This window comes from Jaculus jaculus, chromosome 8 (genome assembly GCF_020740685.1).
Source record: "Jaculus jaculus isolate mJacJac1 chromosome 8, mJacJac1.mat.Y.cur, whole genome shotgun sequence".
Lineage (NCBI taxonomy): Eukaryota > Metazoa > Chordata > Mammalia > Rodentia > Dipodidae > Jaculus > Jaculus jaculus.
Window position 1 is genome coordinate 82781258 of NC_059109.1, and position 23031 is coordinate 82804288.

General features: G+C 40.0%; 1 protein-coding gene across 1 annotated transcript in view; it reads left to right on the forward strand.

The window, feature by feature from the left end:
• Atrn (attractin) overlaps positions 1-23031 on the forward strand; it is a 183912-nt gene that overhangs the window by 90508 nt on the left and 70373 nt on the right. Inside the window, exons 12-18 of the mRNA XM_004661478.2 lie at positions 8892-9112; positions 10635-10756; positions 11650-11788; positions 13955-14145; positions 19377-19596; positions 20781-20966; positions 21788-22021. Coding sequence (XP_004661535.1) covers positions 8892-9112; positions 10635-10756; positions 11650-11788; positions 13955-14145; positions 19377-19596; positions 20781-20966; positions 21788-22021 — 1313 coding nt within the window. The remainder of the gene's footprint in view (positions 1-8891; positions 9113-10634; positions 10757-11649; positions 11789-13954; positions 14146-19376; positions 19597-20780; positions 20967-21787; positions 22022-23031) is intronic.

The window sequence follows — 23031 nt, forward strand, 5'->3', positions numbered from 1 at the left end:
AATCTCTGGGACACAATGAAGGCAGTTCTAAGAGGTAAATTTATAGCTTTAAGTGCCTATATTAAGAAATTAGAAAGGTTGCAAGTAAACGACCTAATGCTTCACCTTAAAGCCTTGGAGAAAGAAGAACAAGGCAAACCAAAAATCAGTAGACGGGAAGAAATAATAAAGATTAGGGCAGAAATTAATGAAATAGAAACAAAAAGAACAAGCCAAAGAATTAATGAAACAAAGAGTTGGTTCTTTGAAAGGATAAACAAGATTGATAAACCCTTAGCAAATCTGACCAAAAGAAAGAGAGAAGAGACACAAATTAATAAAATCAGAGATGAAAAAGGTAACATCACAACAGATTCCAGAGAAATTCAAAAAATCATAGGGACATACTATAAAAGCATATACCCCACAAAGTATGAAAATCTGAAAGAAATGGATGATTTCCTTGATCTCTATGGCCTACCTAAATTAAATCAAAATGAGATTAATCACTTAAATAGACCTATAACAAACATGGAGGTCCGAACAGTTATCAATAATCTCCCAACTAAAAAAAGCCCAGGCCTGGATGGATTCACTGCTGAATTTTACCAGACCTTTAAGGAAGAGCTAACACCATTGCTTCTTAAGCTTTTCCAGGAAATAGAAAAAGAAGGAATTCTACCAAACTCCTTCTATGAGGCCAGCATCACCCTGATACCAAAACCAGGCAAAGATAGAACAAAAAAAGAAAATTACAGACCAATCTCCCTCATGAACATAGATGCAAAAATTCTCAACAAAATATTGGCAAACAGAATACAAGAGTATATCAAAAAGATCATTCACCCTGACCAAAAAATAAATAATAATGATAAGAAGAAGATATTTTTATTTATTTATTTGAGAGAGAGAGAGAGAGAGAATGAATGGACACACCTAGGCCTCCTGCCACAGCAAACAAACTCCAGAAGGATACATTTTTTGTGCATCTGGCTATATGTGAGTACTGGGGAGTAGAAGCCAGGCCATCAGGCTTTGCAAGCAAGTGCCTTTAACTGATAAACCATCTTTCCAGTCCTAGAATTTACTTTTGTGTATAGTGTGACTGAGAGAAAGAATGGGCACACCAGGGTCTCTGGCCAGTACATATGAACTCTAGATGCATGCTCCATGTTGTGCATCTGGCTTTACGTGGGTACTGGAGAACAGAATCCAGTCCTTTAAGCTTTGCAACCAAGCATCTTTAATCACTGAACCATCTTCTAGCCTACAGGTTTTTTTTTTTTTTGGTTTTTCGAGGTAGGGTTTCACTCTAGCCCAGGCCGACCTGGAATTCATTATGGAGTCTAAAAGTGGCCTCGAACTCCTCCTACCTCTGCCTCCCGAGTGCTGGGATTAAAGGCGTGCACCACCACGCCCGGCTTAGCCCAGAGTTCCTATGTTTTTGCTCAGAATTTTCCCATTTATATTCATGGAAGATAATTAGTTTGTGTTTTTCTTTTCTGGTCATATCTTTGGCTAGTATTGGAGTCACAGAGAAAATACTGGGCAAAAGCTTAAGAGATGAGTTGAAGGAATTTAAAGTAGTTGGGCTGGAGAGATGGCTTAGTGGTTAAGCACTTGCCTCTGAACCTACAGACCCCGGTTCGAGGCTCAATTCTCCAGGACCCACGTTAGCCAGATGCACAAGGGGGTGCACGCATCTGGAGCTCGTTTGCAGTGGCTGGAGGCCCTGGCATGCCCATTCTCTCTCTCTCCCTTTTTCTCTCTCTGTCTGTCACTCTGAAATAAATAAATCAAAATAAAAATATTTTAAAGTAGTCTGCTTTACCCTCTTAACGTATTTATATAATACTGAGGCAACTTAGAGATAAGAGAGCTTTTGGTGGGCTCTCCATATTGAAGGGTTGGGGGACAGAGATATTTTTGTATGTAGTGGATCCCTAATAGGTACTTTTGAATGTATGAATAACTGAGTAGAACTTTGTTCTTTTAAGCTAATACTACAAATGGGCATATAAAGATGCAGACTAGAAACAAAATTGAATACAGGGGCAAATATACAGGAGAGAATAGGCCCATTTGTAATATTAATCACTGCTAGAGATATAATATTCTTTGAAGTAGGAGAGATTTAATTTAAGCAAAATGTATCCCCTCCCAAGCTTTTAACTTGTTATTGTAAATTTGTAACACAGACAATTAAAAGCAGTAGTATAAAGAAAACCCAGCAAGGAGCTGGGCGGCTCAGTCCATAATGTGCTCGCTGCTGAAGCATTAGCGCCTGAGTTCAGATTCCCAGCACTCACATAAAAGCCTGGTGCAGAGGCACATGCCTGTAATGACAGCACTGAGGAGGAGGAGATAGATCATAAATAGATATCCACAACCACTAAAAGAGAGAAAATGTCATAAGATTAAAATGGTACTATAAAGGAAGGAAAAGATCTTAGGAGAGGGGTGGAAAGAAAGATGATTGTAGGTATGTGAAAGCAAAAGGGAGGACTCCTTGAGAAGGGGAAAGAAACCAGCAGTAGCTTGGCTGGTGGAATGGCAGTGTAGCGGGGAAGAGTGTGAATAAGAACAAAGTATGGCATATATGTTAGCAAATGCCACAATGAAATCCATTATTTTGTATGCTGACTTATAAAAGAAGAACCAGCCATAGTGGCACATGCCTTTAATCCCAGCACTTGGGAGGCACAAGGATTGCTATGAGTTCAAGGCCACCCTGAGACTCCATAGTGAATTCCAGGTCAACCTAGGCTAGAGTGAAACCCTACCTTGAAAAACCAAAATAAAGAAGCTGGGCATGGTGCATGTGCCTTTAATCCCAGCACTCAGGAGACAGAGGTAGGAGGATTGCCATGAGTTTGAGACCATCCTGAAACTACATAGTAAAATTCCAGGTCAGCCTATGCTAGAGTGAAACCCTACCTAGAAAAAAAAAGAAAAGAAAACTAGAAGTGGTAGCCAGTGCCTTCAGTCCCAACACTTAGGAGACTGAGGTAGGAGGATCACCCTGAGTTCTAGACCACCTAGGGCTACAGTGTTCCACATCACTCTGGGCTAGATCTCAAAAAAAGACCAGATCTCAAAAACAAACAAAATTTATAAAAGAAAAAATTAAAACACTATCATGAACTGGAGAGATGGCTCAGCAGGTAAGATTACTTACTATGTAAAAATGGGTGCCTGACTTATCTTGAGTTCAGTCTTCTACAGCCATACCAACATCTGAGCATAGCCACATGCCTATAACCCTCATCCTATGGGGAACAGACTGAAGAATTGCTGGGCTCTCTGGTCAGTCGTATTGATGAAAAATGAAAGCAACAGGTTTTGTGAGAGGCTCAGTCTCAATGAAACATGTGGTAGATTGAAAGAAGAGGCCCCCCTAAATTCCTCTCTGGCTTTATATGGTAGCACACACACACACAAAACACCAACCACTGTAGTTAATTGTTCAAATAAGGATCTAAATAGACTCCATATATTTCAACTGGTTAAAATTTTTTTTAACTTTTTTGAGAGACAGAGAGGAAGAGAGAAGGGGGGAGAGAGAATGGGTACACCAGGGCATACAGCCACTGAAAATGAACTCCAGATGCTTGCGCCACCTTGTGCATCTGGTTTACGTGGGTCCTGGGCAATGGAACCTGGGTCCTTTGGCTTTACAGGCAAGTGCCTTAACCACTAAGCGATCTCTCCAGCCCAACTTTTTTTATTTTTAAAAAATATTTATTTATTTGATAGAAACAAGGTGGCACATGTATTTGGAGTTCATTTACAGTGGGTGGAGGCCCTGGCACACCGGTTCTGTCTCAAATAAACAAAAACTCCAGACACATGTGCCGCCTTGTGCATCTGGCTTACATGGATCCTGAGGAATTGACCCTGGGTCCATTGGCTTTGCAGGCAAGCACATTAACCTCTAAGCCATCCCTCTAGCCCTAAAATGTTTTTTGATAAATGTCTTTTGTCTTCACTCATCATGTTTTCCTTTATTCAAGACTGTGTTGTTGGTTCTGTATTGTTCCTTATAATCTAGATTTTTATTATAGTATCTCCATACTTTCAGATAACATATTAGCTGGTCACTCTTCTGAATTTTCTGCAAATTAGCTTAATCAGACTCATTCCAAATTTTTAACAAGATCACATTTCCCCACCATTTTTCAAAACAATGAACTGTATACCACTGTCCAAAGTGACACATGAGTTTTCTTTGGGGGATAAGAGGTCATATATCATTATGAACTTGGATTTAAAAATATTATATGTGTTTCATTTCATTGTAGTTTTTACCTAAATTTCAAGAATTTTCCATCTATAGCTAGTTATCTCATTACAGTAGCACTTAAGTCTTTCAGACACAGCACTAATTAGTCTTTCTGACTGGCATCTTGTAGTACATTATAAACATTTCTTGACCCAGACATGTAATTATATTTTTCTCTAAAATCTTCTAGTTTGGGAGGGTTGAAGAGATTTGAGAGAGTGTTTTAAATACCATAATCGATGTCCTAGTTGTTTTCATTGCTACTAGACTGGTTTTGTAAGAAGACAGTTTACCAGGCATGGTGGCTCATGCCTATGGGCCAAGCACCTGAGAGTTTAAATGGAAGGATTTCTTTGAATTTGAGACCAGCCTGGGTTCCAGCTGGCCTGGGCTACAGAGTACATAGTGAGTCATCTTATAAAATGACAAGAAACAACCCAAAACCCTTTGAGAAAGAGAAAGAATAAGAATGTGTGTACCAAGGCCTCTTGCCACTGCATATGTGCTCCAGATGCATGTACCACTTTGTGCATCTGCTTTATGTGGGTACTGGGGAATTGAACCTGGACTGTAAGGCTTTGCAATCCAAACACTTTTAACTACTGAGCCATCTCCCCATTCAGGTTTATGCTATGTAAACTTTACTGTATATATCTTTTCCCATGATCTATATGCCCAATTATGCATAAGTATAAGACAGTAAATAGGGGATTCTTTCTAAAAGTTCACTTGGAGGACACAGTTTGCCTTCCTGTTCTTGTACCCCAAAACAGTCAAGGTCACATTTGCTTCCTATCTCTCAATCCTATATATATACCTTAAAGCATGTTTGAATAGAAATGGGTTTATTGTCAAAAGAGGTAAGTAACTTTTTCCCTGTTTAAAACAGATAACATGCAGCTTGGTGGAGCTGAGGGTGTCACATTACTAAGTGTTCTATTGTTAGAAGAGGGGTATATTTACTATCCAAGCTAAGTATTGTATGTGGTGGTTTGAATTACATGTTCTCCATGAACTTATGTGCTGTTAATGCTTAATCCCCAGCTGATGGCAGTTTGGGAGATGGAGCCTTGCTGGAGGAGGTGTGTTGCTTGGGGTGGACCTTGATGGTTTATTAGCTCTAGCTTGCCAGTGTTAGTTCAGCTCACTCTCCTGCTGTTATTTGCCACATGCTGTGACTAAGAGGTAATGTTCATCTCTGCTCTACCATCTTTTCCCTGCCATTACCAAGTTTGCCCTCAAGACTCTTAAGCCAAAATAAAAACGTTCTTTCCATCAGCTGCTTTTCGTCAGGAGCTTTTTGTCAGCAATAAGAAGGTAAGTGCAACAGAAAGTTGGTACTGAAGAATGGAGACATTGTTGCTAGAAATCTGACTGTGGCTTTGGGAAACTGATTTGCAGGATAAATGTGGAAGGATTTGAAACTTTGGTCTAAGAGATGTTTTACACTGCTATGAGCAGAATTTGATGGACCATTCTGGTCAGAGTTGAGAGACCTAGATGCAGAAAGAACCATGTGGACTATAAGATCTAGCTTATAAGGGGAAGAAAGCTTTTTCCAGACTGGACTAGACACAATTTGTGTGAGAGGCTTGCTGCATTTTGTCTGTGGCATGAGAACTCGTGCAGGGTCATAGAAGTGCACAGAAGTGGACTCATGTGAGTAGATGGTATATGGCATAGAAAGAAATGAAAGTTTCAGTCTGGAGATTGTGCCTCTTCAGCTGCAGTTGTTTTGAGAGATCACCACCATTGTGATTGAGCCAGCTCTTCTGAATTTGGACAACAGAAGAAATGCTGACTCTTTTAGGGATCCAGAACATTGAAGGACTGTACTGTTCTTCAATGTCAGCTTTATTTCCTGAGGATTAGCAAATTTAGTAGCTCACCTGGTATGATGTAGTATGTGGGAAAGAAAGGGTCATTGGATTTGCAACAGTTTTGTTTTTTGGAAATGGCCATGGGCAATGTGAGGTAGGGTTGTTGGAAGTCCCTGTGTGGAGACTTGATGGAACCATGAGGATGAACCATGTGTTGCAGTGGAGACCTTCAAGACTTTCTGACATGCCAGGACTGACTGTAGTGTGGACCTTGATGGTTTATTAGCTCTAGCTTGCCAGTGTTAGTTCAGCTCACTCTCCTGCTGTTTTTTTGCCACATGCTGTGCACTTGGGAAGGATAGCTGCCCACTTGGGAAGAATTGTTCTAGGGCTTATAGCAGCCCAGTTGGAGGGGTGGAATTAGAACTCTAGAGGCTTTGTCACTGGTTAGAGATGTCAGTCTTGGAGCTACAGGATTTAATGTTTATTCTATTTTAGGTCTTGTGTTGGTTCAGTCATTCTATGCTATGTCCAGTGACATCTTTTGCAGTGTGAATGTTTACTGTGTGCCATTATGTTTTTGTGTTTTCAGGCTAACAGTTAAGAGACTTTGGACTGTAGGGATGTTTGAATAGTATTGAGATTGATAAAAACTATGGGTACTTTTAAAGTTTGACTGGATGCATTGTATTTTACATCATGGATAGTTATCAGTTTATGGGGGCCAGGTGGAATGTGGTAGTTTAATTAGATGTTTCCCATAAATTCAAGTGTGTTTTAAAAAAAAATTTTTTTTGTATCTTATTTTATTGATGAGAGAGAGAATGAGAATAGAAACACACCAGGGCCTTCAGCCTCTGCAAATGAACTCCATACACACGCAGCTCCTTGTGCATCTGGTTTACTTGGATCCTGGGGAATCAAACCTGGGTCCTTTGGCTTTAAAGAGAGACACCTTAGCTGCTAAGCTATTTCTCCAGCCCAACTCATAAGTTTTGAATGTCTGGTCCCCAGGTGATTGGAATTTGGTAGGTGAAGACTTCCTGGAGGACGTGCGTTTTTGGAGGTAGGCTTAGAGACATTATAGCCAGTTCCCCTTGCTAGAGTTTGGCCCACTCTCCTGCTGCTGTTTCCACCTGCTGTGGAAGAAAGACTTCCAATGTCTGTGAATTCCATCTTTTCCCCTGCCATCATGGAGCTCCCCCAAGACTATAAGTGAAAATAAATTCCTTCTTGCATCATCTGCTTTTCATCAGGTGCTTTGTCCCAAAACACAAAGGTAACTACAGCAGAGTCCCAAGTTTCTATGCTTTTCCCCATGCTTGTCTGCCTCAACTTCCCCTTGAGAGTTTTTTTCCTATTTAACTCAGAAGACTCAAAGGCAGGAGATCAGTCTTTGCCTGAGTAGGGGCGTAGAGCTGAGTAGGGCAGAAATAATCTTTCCTGCTCTGTTGATAAGCTGTGATATCTCCCAGGGTTTCCACTGGAAAGTTCATGGAATTTCCCAGCCTGCTGGTTAAGAGTCAAACAGGTTTTTACTTTTGCCTGTTTTGCTAATCTTGATGGCATCTGTTTATGGACAACCATTTTAAGTGGACTTTAGATTCTGGAATAGACAGACTGTGAGGTTATTGAAAAGAGGAAAGCTGAGAATAAACAAGTGGTATACCCTTTGAGGAGGTCCATCAGTGGAATGATGGCAGGGGAGAGGGTACAAAAGAAGGTAAGCTGCTGGGCGTGGTGGCGCAAACCTTTAATCCCAGCACTTGGGAGGCAGAGGCAGGTGGATCACTGTGAGTTCAAGGCCACCCTGAGATTACATAGTATATTCCAGGTCAGCCTGGGCTAGAGTGAGACGCTACCTCAAAAAAAAAAAAAAAAAAAAAAAAAAAAGAAGAAGAAGAAGTTAAGCTGGGGGAGTACAACCAGTTTCATCATGGTCATATATTAAAGTTCCAATAAAACTTTTTTTTTAAATGAGAGGATATGTTCCATCATGGGGAGGAGTGCCACTGATACTATCCAAATTTTTTAGCCTTGGATTGAAAAATTGGTATCCAAATTAAAAAATATATTTTATTTATTTATTAGAAAGATAGGGAAAGAAAGTGAATATGGACACGCCACGGCCTTCTGCAAACATCTCATGATGTATGTGCCACTTTGTACATCTGGCTTTACGTGGGTACTTTACATGGGAACTGGGATCCTAGGCTGCAGGCTTTGCAAAAAAGTGCCTTTACCCTCTGAGCCATCTCCCCAGCCCCCCAATTTTTGATTGATTATGTTCCTTGGAAGGTATTTTTGATATTTTGTCTAAAGATTGACTGTAAAAACTATATCATGAGTCAAGTGTGCTATCTCATGCATATAATTCCAGCACTTGGGAGGCTCGCCATGGGTTCCAGGTCAGCCTGAGCTAGAGTGAAGCCCTGCCTCACTACTCCACCTCCCTCAAAACAATGTATCATGAGCCAGGCATGGTAACACACTTCTGCAATCCCAGCATTCAAAAACAAAGGAAAGAGAATAGCCACCAGTTTGAGGCCAGCCACAACACCCTATTTTAAACATTTAAATAAAGATGGGTATGGTGGCTCACACCTTTAATCCCAGCACTTAGGAGGCAGAGGTAGGAGGATCACTGTGAGTTAGAGGACAGCATGAGACTACATAGTGAATTCCAGGGCAGCTTGGACTAGAGCAAGACCCTACTTGGAAAAAAAAGAAAACAAAACAAAAAATAATAATAAAATTATGTATTTGTTTTGTGAGTTTTCAGTAAATTCCTTTTTCCTTTTCTCTCTTAGCACCATGTATGTGTTTGGTGGTTTCAACAGTCTCCTCCTCAGTGACATCTTAATGTTCACCTCAGAGCAGTGTGAAGCACACTGGAGTGAAGCAGCTTGTGTAGCAGCAGGACCTGGTGTCCGATGTGTGTGGGACACAGAATCGTCTCAGTGTATCTCCTGGGAATTAGCAACTGAAGAACAAGCAGAAAAGTTAAAATCAGAATGTTTTTCCAAAAGAAGTATGTTTTTCTCTTGTTAGAATTTAATTAAAAGACTTGATTTTATCTGAATTATGATAGAACTTAGTATTGTTTCCTTATTTCCTTATTTCCTTGCTCACCATGATTATTTACTAATAATTTACAAATTCTTTTTAGATGTTTGTAAATTGGTTTGTAAACATCTTTACAAAGCAAAACATGCATATTATGAACACATGACTATTAGAAGCAGTCAGCAGTACAGACAGAATCTTTCTGGCAGTGTGTACAGGCTTTGGATACCAACTCCAGGCCTAGCTGTAGTTGTTCTGAAGCAGTGCTAACCAGTTGTACTTTGTTTTCTTTTTCCTCCCTTCCTTTTTCTTTCTTGACAGTTTTACATTATGTAGATCAGGCAGGCCTCTAACTTGTGTTCCTCTTGCCTCTCAGCTTCCCAAGTGCTGGAATTATAGGCATGTACTACTAGCCCAAATGTGAATTTTTGTTGGAAGGTTTTTTAATGATGAAAAATATCATTTATGTGCACTGTTTATTATGGTAGCCACTAGTCACATGGACTGTTAGATACTTGAAATGTGACTAATGTAACTAAGGGACTGCCTTTTAAAAATTCTCTTTAATTTTACTTATAAACCACATGTGGAAAGCCAGATATAGTGGCACATTCCTGTAACCCAAGCACTCAGGAAGGTGAGGCAGAAAGAGTATTAGTTGACCATCCTGGGTTTGATAAGAAATTCTAGGCTATCTGGTCTATGTGATGAGATTTTTGTTTCAAAACAAACTTAAAAAAAAAAGGCAACAAAATAGCTACATGTGACTATATTGAATAATAAAGATTTTGATATTAAGAATAAGAGTAGGAGGCCCCAACCCAGAAAAGCATGTATAATAAATTATTCTGGTGGATAGAGCTAGAACTACTGTCCTTACAAAGCATTTGTAGCTCTTCTAGTTGAAAATAGCAGTGACAGTGTGACAGTTACTGAGGATTTACAATGGTTCTTGCTCCTAGAACCTCCAAGCTGTTCTCTTCATTCGGACTGCTTAGCTTTTTACCTCTGAACACAGACCAAAGGTGTAATTAGTGTGTGAGAGAACCCTCTAAAAGTAAGAAGAATGTCTGTGTAAGATTTTCACTCACATCAGTTTAAATATGTAAATTCTTTGGTAGGATTAGTTTATCACTTGCCATGGGTATTAGGGTGGATAGAAGCTGCAGTAGTAATTCTCCTGGAAGATTTAAAAATCAGTGAAATAGTTGTTTTTAAACCAATTTGTAAAGTTCATATTCAGTGTGCATATATATTAGAGACAGTATTGAATTACCACAGGAGGTTCAGTATGAGTCCATTTGCTGTCATCACATCTTAGATGCTGATGCCCTGTTTTATTCCACTTTTTGGGTGGGCTTAATCCTTGTGATGGTAAACAGGACAGGAATAACAACTTTACTTCTCACCTATTACTAGGGGCTTTTTACCTGTCTCAAGTTCTTAACAGTGGTGTCACGGTTGATGGGTTTTTCTTCTCTTTATAGCTTTTGACCATGACAGATGTGACCAGCACACAGATTGTTACAGCTGTACAGCCAACACCAATGACTGCCACTGGTGCAATGATCATTGTGTTCCTATGAACCACAGCTGCACAGAAGGCCAGGTCAGGAGCTATTTTTCAAGGATTTCAAAAGACAGAAAAATGTAATTGAGTTTAGGTATAGGTTGAATCTGTAGCATAAATAATGTCCCAGAATTAATTTTAGAATGGAGTATAGATTTGAATTTGATTATTACTCAGGATTTTTTCCTTAGGAAAGGATTCTATATACATCCTAATTACAAAGGTCTCACTCACCATCAATCAGGCTTTATATATGGTGGTTTAGAAAAGGGTAGAATTATTATCTAAGGAATTTTCCAGATATGACTGTGGCTAAGGACTAACTAGATTCTTGGTCTGAACTCATAATAATAGCTCATTCCACCTGTGTAAAGTTTGGCGAAGAAAGTTGGGGCTTATAACAGGTATAGAGTGGCCAGTATTGAATCATGGAACTACAGATTTTGCAAAATGTTCTTTCATTATATTTATATTGACTTGGTTTAAAATACTCCCCACATATGACTTTTAAGTTTAGGATATAATAAAACACTAAAGAATATATGATAGCCCAGTTTTTATAATTTTTGACATGACAGTTTGTGACATTTCCCTCAAGTCTAATGAAGTTTATAAGATACAAAAATTTTAGACTGTTGCAGGGTATTATTTGAACAGCAACAAATTCAGCATTCCCATTTTACAGAATAGCATTCAAATGAGGCATGGTGTTTAAAAGAATGTACTGCTTCCTTGGCAGTTAAAGGCATGCCAGTTAGTAGAACATTCCACTGTGGTATTTCCACTGCAGTGCTGTTTCATCTGCACTTTATTTGTCTCTCTTTATTTGGGATTTTCTCTTTAATTATATGTTGTCATTTTTAGTCTCCTATATCTCTTCACCATGAGTTCTCTGTGAGTATAGACAAAAGCTTTTGCCCACTGTGTTCTAGATCTCCATTTCCAGGTATGAGGGTTGCCCCAAGGATAACCCCATGTACTACTGTAATAAGAAAACCAGCTGCAGGAGCTGTGCCCTGGACCAGAACTGCCAGTGGGAGCCCCGGAATCAAGAGTGCATCGCCCTGCCTGGTAGGCCTTGCATAGATTTACTTTCTACCCATTCTGTGCAGCCTACACTGAACCTAGCAGAGGGTTCATTCCTCTCCTACTCTTTTTTTTTTTAGTTTTTTTTTTTTCAATTTTGCTTTTAACTAAAATACTGTTCTTAGGTATTTATTCCACTAGTCTTTGAAATGAAATGAAGCATTATCATCTCCTACTCTGGAGAATCAAATAATAGCTTGGTTCCATGTCAGTGAGCCTGCTCTTTTGTCCCTCCCCCTGCTGATAACTTGGGATAGAACTCTGAAGTCTCAGCAACCAGTTTGTCGGACATTGTAAGAACAGTACCTTTGGGGTTTGGTTGTTGACTCCTCTTGAGAGGCCTCTTCGGAGGAGAAGGAAAGATCTTTCTGTATAGCAGTACCTCCTGTTGCAGTCATGTTTGTATTACTGGGAGAAATCACCCAACCAAGAGCAGCTTGTGGGGAAAAAGAGGTTTATTTTGGCTTTCAGGCTCAAGGAGGAAACTCCGTGATGGCAGGGGAAAACGATGACATGAGCAGAGGGTGGACATCACCCCCTGGCGAACATAAGGTGGACAACAGTAACTCCAGGAGAGTGCACCAAACACTGGCAAGGGGATGTTGGCTATAATGCTCCTAAGCCCACTTCCAACAATACACTGTCTCCAGGATGCTTTAATTCCCAAATCTCCATCAGCGGGGAACCTAGCATTCAGAACACCTAAGTTTATGGGGGATATCTGAATCATACCACCACACCTCCTAAGGTGATCTTCAGTCCTAGCTACCTCAGTTTATGGCATTCTGAGGTTCAGGGTGATGGTTTCAGGACCTGAGGCTAGCCAGCCATGATTGAACTTCCATGATACATTTGCTCAAACAGGATATCTAGGAAAAGGAGACTACTGTGACATGAGCAGGACATTTGGGTTGGACCCTTTGGAATAGGCTTCTTATTCTTGATCCCCTCTTAATCTGTGCATCAAATTTCAATGTATCACAAAATACCTAAGGATTTTGTAATAAGGCGTACTCTAATACAGGCCTGGAGTGGTACCCAGGAGCTTGCAATTTTAACTAGTTGCCATTGGAACATTCTAAGGATCAAGTATATTTCTTAAGTGATACCTTTCCAATGGACTTCCATTGATCTCAGTGACTGTCAGGTAATGAACATTACTGGGGTGCTCTGCTTCTGGGGTACTCTCTTGGCTTGTTCTGTGGCTTTCCAAGGAACATATGTATCATCCATGTAACCCTTTGTGTGGGTTCAGGAGCAAATTGCAAGCTTGCCTTGTGTGTTAAAAGCCACATCACTGGGCTTTTCCTTAAAACAGATCTTCCCCACCCTAATTTCAGCATACTTGGTGTGCTTGCTTTTACCTTTCACTTGATAGTATGTAGCATTTAGAAGCTAGATTTGCTCATTCCCCAATTATTTGCAGTTTTCTACCCCACCCATCTAATATGCATGCTCATGTGTATGCTGTCTGCTCAGAGTTTCAGTCTTCTTTTTATTTTTTATTTTATTTATTTATTTATTTATTTATTTATTTATTTGTTTTTTCAAGGTAGGGTCTCACTCTAGCCCAGGCTGACCTGGAATTCACTAGGTACTCTCAGGGTGCCCTCAAACTCACGGCGATCCTGCTACCTCTTCCTTTCAATACTGGGGTTAAAGGTGTGCCCCAACACACCTGGCTTTCAGTCTTCTTTTTAATTGTTCTTCCAAAAGAATTGTACCAATCAAACGTGGGTCCCAAATAGTTTGCCTCAGACTATGCTTCTTAGGATTGAGGAAATATGACCAATGATCTTTTACTTTATTGGTTTTTTGAGGTAGTGTCCCACTCTAAGCCAGACTGACCTGGAACTCATTCTGTAGTTTCCCTCTGGCCTCAGACTCATAGCAATACTGCTACCTCTGCCTGCCGAGTGCTGGGATTAAAGGTGTGAACCATTATGCTCAGCTCCAATAATCTTTGGAAAAGAAATTCTTTTATTCTGTATTTGGATATTAGCAGTGTGTCTAATAATCTCTCCCCATCCAAATAATGTACCTGGAATTCAAATCATACTAATTTAGATTTACAGTAATTTGAACTAGTAATGTAGTAGTTTTGTGTAATTTCTTAAAATTATTTTTTTCCCCCTCTGACCTCTTCAAAAGAAAATATCTGTGGCATTGGCTGGCATTTGGTTGGAAACTCATGTTTGAAAATTACTACTGCTAAGGAGAATTACGACAATGCTAAATTGTCCTGTAGGAACCACAATGCCTTTTTGGCTTCCCTCACAACCCAGAAGAAGGTGGAATTTGTCCTTAAGCAATTGCGAATGATGCAGTCATCACAGAGCATGGTGAGTTAACTCAGAACTTTGATTTCTAGCTCTCCTGAGAGCATGACTATAGCTCCCACGTAGAAGGCTATCATTTTATATTATGTGCTTGGCAAGAGGAGGAATTTCTGTAAACACTTGGTAATAGACTAGAGTTACACAGCAGAGTCTTTTCTTAAAATGCCTTTCTTCTTAACATTTTCAATACTTTGCCTATTTTTCTAATAAACTATAAGATGTGAATAATTATATCTAGGATAAACATGCGTGTGTATTATGTGCTTGCGCATACCCTGGTGACATTAGTAGAAAATTAAACTTTTTTAGTGACAAGTTACATACATGTACATAATGTATTTTGATCATAATCCCCTCCCATATCCTTCTATTGTTCCCTCCTCCCTCCCACTTAACTCCTTCTTTCCAACTTTTTTGATATTTTTTTCCCTCTTTTCTCCATCATCTATGATGACATGTTGATGGGCCCAATACTGTGCAGGTCTTGTTGAGGCTGTGATAGCTGCTATGAGGTTATGGATGCAGCAGCAGTTGCTTGTGTTTGGAAAACATCATTCCAAAGCATTCTTCCTCATTTCTTTGGCTCTTACATTCTTTTGTCACCTCTTCCTCCATGTCCCAGAGCCTTGGAGGGCATGATACAGATGTTTCATTTAGTGATCAGCACTTAACAGTCACTTATTCTCAGCCACTTTGAGTTTTGACTCCAAGTAGTCACCACAGTCTATAAAAAGAAGCTTTTTATTTAAAAAAATTATTGACTTATTTTGGTTTTTTAAAATTTTATTTATTTATTTGCCATCAGAGAGAGAGAGAAAGAGAAAGAATGGGCATGCCAGGGCCTCCAGCCATTGCAAACAAACTCCAGATGCATGTGTCCCTTGTGCATCTGGCTTACATGGGTCCTGAGAAATTGAACCTGGGTCCATTGGCTTTGCAGGCCAGTGCCTTAACCACTAAGCCATTTCTCCAGCCCAGAAGCTTCTTTTAAAAAAAAAATTTTTTTTAATTTATTTAAGGGAGAGAGAGAGAGGAAGAGGCAGATAGAGAGAGAATGGGCATGCCAAGTTCCTTCAGCCGCCACTGCAAATGAACTCCAGACTTATGTGCCACCTTTTGGATCTGGCTTATGTGTGTACTGGGGAATTGAACCTTGGGTCCTTAGGCTTCACATGCAAACACCTTTACTGCTAAGCCATCTCTCCAGCCCAAAAGAAGCTTCTTTAACCAAAACTTAGAACAGGACTAATACCAAATCTAACAAGTCAATATTTCTGTCTTGTTGGAATGGATTTTGAATTCCTTGCCTCCCTGTGATGTTCCTTTTGTCAACCTGCTTGATGATATGGGAGGTACAATTAGCACTTCCAATTCAAACTTATGTAACCAGATTTGCAGTATGTATTGCCCCAGTGGAATGGACTCATTTACTTATGGAGGTGAGTTTTTGGTATACCTAAGCTGAGTTGTGAAGCTGGTTCCCTTGGTGCTTTATCAGCTTGTCTGAATTAACTAGGTTGGGCAGTAGTTCTGATCAGAAGATCTCATGCTGATGGGGGAAGGGGCGAATGGGCATCCTTAGTTTCCTACAGTCTCTGGTATTCCTGGTGCTGGCATATGGGGAAAGGGGAGGTTGTATAATGCTGTCTGGAGGTGTTATTGCAGAGCTCATTTGGTCCGTATTCTCTCCTTCAGGTTATGATTTTGCAAGGTTGGTGAGAGTGGGGTGAAGCACTTCCCCATAGTTTCCAAAGCTCAGTGCAAGACACTGCCCTGTAGCCAGTTGGAGCTGATCCACACTGATTAATAACAGTTCCCTTCTGCTTCTCAGTGGGGATCTCACCTGGCTTAATAAATTTGTTTAAGAGACTAGGAAGATTGCTCAGTGGTTAAAGGTACTTGCATGCAAAACCTGCCAGCCCAGGTTCAATTCCCAAGCCAGATAAAAAGTGGCACAAAAATAGGACACATGTTTACAGTGGCAAGAAGTGCTGATGCACACACATGTGTATACATACAATGCAAATAAATAATATATTTTTTAAAAAGTTCCTTTACAGATGTGGTCTCTTGTGGGAAAAGAGCATATTGTATATTTTGCCTCTCTCCCACCTGAATTTCTTTGGTGAACCTCCTATTCCATCATCTTAACTGGAACTCTGTTTTGTTTCTTTTTTAAAAAAATTTATTTATTTGAGAGCTGTAGACAGAGAGAGAGGGAGAGAATGGGCGCGCCAGGGCCTCCAGCCACTGCAAACGAACTCCAGACGCGTGTGCCCCCTTGTGCATCTGGCTAATGTGGGTCCTAGGGAATCGAGCCTCGAACTGGGGTTCTTAGGCTTCACAGGCAAGCGCTTAACCACTAAGCCATCTCTCCAGCCCCTCTGTTTTGTTTTGATATAGTGTCTCACTCCTTTCCCAGGCTGACCTGAACTCACTATATAGAATAGAACTGACTTTGAACTCCTATGCCGCCACCTTCTTTTTTTTTTTTTTTGAGATAGAGACTCATAACCCATGCTGAACTTGAACTTCTGATACTGGTGCCTCCACTTCCTGAATTCTGGGATGATAGGTGTGCACTACCAAACTTGGTTTATGATTGGACCCATTTTTAGTCCAAAGTCCAAGAATCGATGCAACACCCAGTTAAGTAGATATGCATGGAATAAAGCTTATCTAGAAGTATTGCCTGTGGTACAGAGAGAGTTGGGATAAATGTTTTTGTCAAGCCAAGCCGAGGAGAATGCAGTGCTTTTCATTGGAACCTTTTTCATGTGACAGAGTAGAAGTCTGGCCCTGGGTCCTGTGTACTGCAGCCTCTATATATCATCTAAAGGGCTATTGTAAAACTGATGGAAAGTGCCCTGTGTTTTTTTTCCCCCAAGTAGTCTTTTGTTTTTCTCTTTTACAGTGAAATTGATTTGATCTGGACACTCAAAAATTAATAGTATATTTAAGTATGCTTATTCAGGTGGTACTAGGATCATGTTTGGTATTTTATTATTTTAACAGATATTTGAAATTCATATTCACCATCAGAGACTGTAGTATTTGTTTCTCTTCTGCTCAACCCCAATTTGTTCTTGGATCTCATCTGCCTTTTCTGTGGTCACTCTTAAAATGGATAACTCACAGCTTTGTCATTATACTGGGGTTTCTTCCAGTGACGGTCAGGTCTGCCTTTCTGAAAGACTACCAGGGAAAGGTTTGACCATCCCAGATGATCACAGGTACACCTCTGGCCCCTTTTCTTTCTCCTTCAAATTTTCTAGTTCTAACTGGTTGTGGTCAGTGTAAGCACTTTTATGTATAGTACTGTGGTGCTTTTATAAAACAGAAACTCATTATCTGGTGATAAGACTGAGAGATGAGCCAGGCATGGTAGTATGTGTCAGTAATCCTACCACTCAAGATGCTGAGGAAAGAGGATCCAGAATTCAAGACCAGACTGGAGAGATGGCCCCGCAGTTAAGGTACTTGCCTATGAAGCCTGACAATATGGGTTTGATTCTCTAGTACCCATGCAAATCAAAGTGGTGTATGCATCTGGAGTTTGTTTGCATAGGCGCCCTCCCCCGTTTGAAAATAAATAAAATATTTTTAAAAAAAGAATGAGGGAGCTGGAGAGATAGATTATTGGTTAAGGTATCTTTATTTCCTGAGCTGAACTTTGTACTGTGATTTGCAAAAAGTTTTAAAAATTATATTGAGAAGGAAATATCAGGGAAGTATAAGACAGAGACTAGGGCTGCAATGTAGAGTAGTAGAGTACTTGCCTAGTATGCACAACCACACACATACACACCACAGAGGAGACAAGAGACTTCTATGGGTTGACTGTCCCTGTTTTTGTATGTGTATGTTTTAAAGAAAATCTAATGTCATTATATATAAATAGATTAAAAATGTGATAAAGGGCTGGAGAGATGGTTTACCATTTAAGGCGCTTGTTTATAAAGCCTAAAGACCCAAGTTTGGTTACTCAGTACCCACATAAGCCAGATGCACAAGGTGGCACATGTATCTGGAGTTCGTTTGCAGTGGCTGGAGGCCCTGGTATGCCCATTCTCCCCCCCCCCCCCCGTCTCCCCCATCTATCAATCTGTCTGCCTCTCTCAAATAAACAAACTATTAAAAAATGTGGTACACACAGTGGAATATTATCCATTCTTAAAGAAGGCCACTTGGAATAATGCAAGTTGAACCTGAAGGACATTATGCTAAGTGAAATAAGCTAGGCATAAAATGAACAAATACTATATGATATAACTTACATATAGAATCTAAAACAGACTAATTTATGGAGGTGGAGAATAGAATGATGATTGCTAGTGGCTGGGGTAGGGTGAGGAATGGGGAGATGTTGGTGAGGGGAAGTTTTTGTTATTGTTAGGCAAGGTGAATAAGGTTTGGAAATCTAATGTGTTGTGTGTGATTATAGTCAGTAATACTGTATTGTTTTGCCAGGTATGGTGGCACATGCCTGTAATCCAGTGCTCAGGAAGCTGAGGCAGGAGCATTGAAAGTTTCAGGGTAGCCTAGACTACATAGTAAGAACCTGTCACTAAATGAACTAATAGAACAAACAAAAGAAATACTAGTTTATGTTTAAGATTTGCTAAGAATCTAGACTTTAAATATTTTCACCACATACACACTGATAAATATGTAAATGATGGGTGCTTATTAGCTTGGTTGTGACAATCACTTCACAGTGCATGCATATATCAAAACATCATGTGCACCTAATTTAACATGAGTTTCAGTGAAGCTGAAAAAGAAAACATATTATGTACCAAACAGTACTTCATGGCTAAAGGTAAAAATTTTGAATCATCTAAACTGGCCAAGTAGGCTTAGGCAGTGCTTCAAGTTAGACATACAACCAGTATTTTATAAAAGTGCAATGATTTCATGTATGAATAGACATTTAAACCATACTTGGGAGTGGTCATTTTTTTCATAGCACTTATCATAGGATATAGGGAATTTGATTATTACTTTGCTATTGATTTCTGAAAATCTTGATTATTATTTTCTCTGAGTTACAGTTTTGTACTTTGTACAATAACTATATTAAAATGATAATATATTCTATACTGCCTTGAAGAGTTTGGGGGGACTAAGAGCTTTTCATGTATCTGTGGGGTATACTTAGTGAATTTTTCATTGAAAGCCTGTTTTGAACAGGGCATTGGTTGTAGTCATAATTGTGTTTCTTTTGCCTATAGTCCAAGCTCACCTTAACCCCGTGGGTTGGCCTTCGGAAGATCAACGTGTCTTACTGGTGCTGGGAAGATATGTCTCCTTTTACAAATAGTTTACTGCAGTGGATGCCATCTGAGCCCAGTGATGCTGGCTTCTGTGGAATATTGTCAGAGCCCAGCACTCGGGGATTGAAGGCTGCAACCTGTATCAACCCACTCAATGGCAGTGTTTGTGAAAGGCCTGGTAAGGACATGGATGAATAAGATGCTGCAAGAAGTTTACTGGTAAAGAAAACATAATAAGCATAGTTAAATAGTAAGATGTATAAAATACACCATGCCAACAGATATAATCAATACACTGCTACAATTAGTATAATAAGTACTCGACTGACTTCAGATATAATCCCAAATCCTAAATGCAGAGGGAAATAACCTGTCTCTGACTTTCAGCCATACACTAAACCACACATAAGATTATTAGAACCCAGTATTCTATTTAACATTGCGATTGACTGGTTTATTGTCCACAAAAAGTATGTAGAAAATTGTTCTGAACATAAAGTGTGGAGAAAATTGTTCTGAAAAGCATATTTCTTGGTGTTGGCAGAGAAATACTATGGAAGAAAAAACAAAAATGGAAAATAAAAAATGAAAAAAGCAGTGAGTCATTGCAAAGACAGTACTTAGAAAGCTAGTATTAGAAGGGAGTGCAGGTGATGACAAGAACAGTTTAGTAACAGAAGCCAGTTGATGCCAACCCTAAGCTATGATACAGTACTGCTCTCAGGGCTAAGTAGGCTCCATGCAGGCAGGTCCAGAGCAGCCTTAGAAGTATGTACATGGGATTCAGAGGTAAGAGTTAGGATGGTAGATTATTGTAGGAGATTGGATTCCATTTACACTAGGTCCAGTTTTAGGAATGTACTGGAATATGCCTGAGTATATTGAAGCCTGGGACAAATTCATAGCAGTTATAGGACTCACCTTAAAACAGGATTTCTAAACTTCTGTAGTAGGGAGCTTTTCAGCCTTTTAAAAATCTTAAATGCCTTGGTAAATTTAGTGAGTGTAGAGGTCTTGTATTCCTAAACTCACAAGCATAAAGTTTTGCAAATCCCAATGGGTTCTAAAACCCCTCTAGTGCATTCTGGATCCCCTGTGTTCTAAGGAGTTAAGACTTTATGTTTTTGGAAAGATCCTCTTGTTTCCCCATTTATATCCTCAATGCCTTCTGAAAAGAAAGTCCATTTGCCTCCAAATGAGTAAATATACTTCACCAAACAGTATATGAAGACTCCAGGGTTTTTTGTTTCCTTCTCTGTGTAGCACGGAATTGATTTCATGACATACTGATGAGTCCCACGCCATATTGAAAAGTCTTTGACCTTAACTGACCACAGTGTCCCTTTTGGGTTTAATTCCCAGCGAACCACAGTGCCAAGCAGTGTCGGACACCATGTGCCCTAAGGACAGCATGTGGCGAGTGCACCAGTAGCAGCTCCGAGTGCATGTGGTGCAGCAACATGAAGCAGTGTGTGGACTCCAATGCTTATGTGGCCTCCTTCCCTTTTGGCCAGTGCATGGAGTGGTATACGATGAGCAGCTGCCCTCGTAAGTGAAAAGGCAATCTGGGGAGGTGAAGGTTGGTGGGGGGAGACTTGCCATGAAGTGGTGTTCTCAGCCTTTGAACATTCGTGGGAAAGTTGCGTTTGAACTTTTGCTTAAGACTGTCCAGAAGCTTCATTAAGCTTATCTTACCTGATAAAAACAGGCTCTGACTCAGGTACAATAATAGATGTAAGTCAGTCAAGTAAGTGTAGGATAGATCAGAGTTCAGTAATAAATTTTCACCTTTAGCATTTAGTGTGTATAATGTCTCCATACCTTTTTAAAAATTATTTATTTATTTATTTATTTGCAAGCAGAGAGAGAGAAGAGAGGCAGACAGGGAGAATGGTCATGCCAGGGCCTCTAGCCACTGCAAACAAACTCCAGATGCATGTGCTGCTTGTGCATTTGGCTTACTTGGGTCCTGGAGAATCGAACCTGGGTCTTTTGGCTTTTCAGGCAATGCCTTAACTGCTAAGTCATCTCTCCAGCCCCCCCTTCCTTTTAATTTAATTTATTTATATGCAAGCAGAGAGAGATAGAGAGAAGAGTCCATATCTTAATCTGTTAGTTTGTAAGATAAGGTTTTCCCAGTAGAGCACTTCTGCTTTCAACATCTTGGGATTGAGAGGAGCAAGAGGTCCATGTTATATTGGTCAAAGTATTGGGCTGTTCAAATCCATTATTGTAATATTTTTTGTTTTTTTAAACAAGATAATGGTTTTGACTCACAGAAAGCAAATGGTCTGTTAAAGAAAAGGCAGCAAAAAAATCAATTTCGAATCTTCCTGTGAGAGTGAATTTACAGCTTGTGTTTTTTATAGCTGAAAATTGTTCAGGATACTGTACCTGCAGCCATTGCTTGGAGCAGCCAGGCTGTGGCTGGTGTACTGATCCCAGCAATACCGGGAAAGGGAAATGCATCGAGGGCAGCTATAAAGGACCAGTGAAGTTGCCTTCACAGGCCCCTACAGGAAATGCCTATCCACAGCCCCTTCTGAATTCCAGCATGTGTCTAGAGGACAGCAGATACAACTGGTCTTTCATTCACTGTCCAGGTAAGATATTTGTGTATCCAAATCTCTCATTACCTGCTTACAAAGAATAAAACCTCGAAAGCAACAATGCTTATATAGATTTTCTTTAAGAAGAAAACAGTGTAGGGACTGAAGCAGTTAAGGCTCTTAAGCCTAATGATCCAAGTTTGATTCCCCAGTACCCATGTAAAATCTGACGCACACATGCACCTGGAGTTTGTTTACAATGGCTGGAGGCCCTTGCATGCCCATTCTCTCCGTCTGTCTCTCTGCTTGCAAATAAATAAAAATAAAAGCAATAACATATTTATAGGAGAAAGTTTTATGTGAAAAAAAATGTTTTTAACATCAGTCAGTAAAAACTGAGGGCCAGAGCTGAGTGTGGTGGTGCATGCCTTTAATCTCAGCATCACTGTAAGTTCAAGGCCATCCTGAGACTACAAAGTGAATTCCAGGTCAGCCTGAGCTAGAGTGAGATCCTACCTTGAAAAACCAATATGTATGTTATAAATGTATATAAAATAAAAATGGAAATTCCTCTTCTTAATCTCTAGTTCTTCATAAAAATAAACTGATAATGTAATATAGATCCCTCCAGACATACATCTGTCTGTCTGTCTATGTATCTAAGTGTCTATCTATCTAGGGCTGGAGAGATGGCTTAGAAGTTAAAGTGTTAGCCTGCAAAGCCAAAAGACCTTGGTTTAATTCCCCAGGATCCACGTAAGCCAGATGCACAAGGCGCCACATATGTCTGGAGTTCATTTGCAGTGGCTGGAGACCCTGGCGTGCCCATATTCTCCCTCCCTCTCTCTCTCTCTATCTCTCCCCCACCGTTTCTCTCTCGCTTTGTCAAATAAGCAAATAAATAAATAAATAATTTAAAACTATCCATCATAGCCCAGCCTACAATTTACTATGTACTCTGAGGGTAGCTTGAAGGCATGAGCCACCATGCCTGGCCTATCATATTTTTTTTTCTAGCTTAGGCGGCCCTCAAACTCATGGTGATCCTCCTACCTATGCCTCCC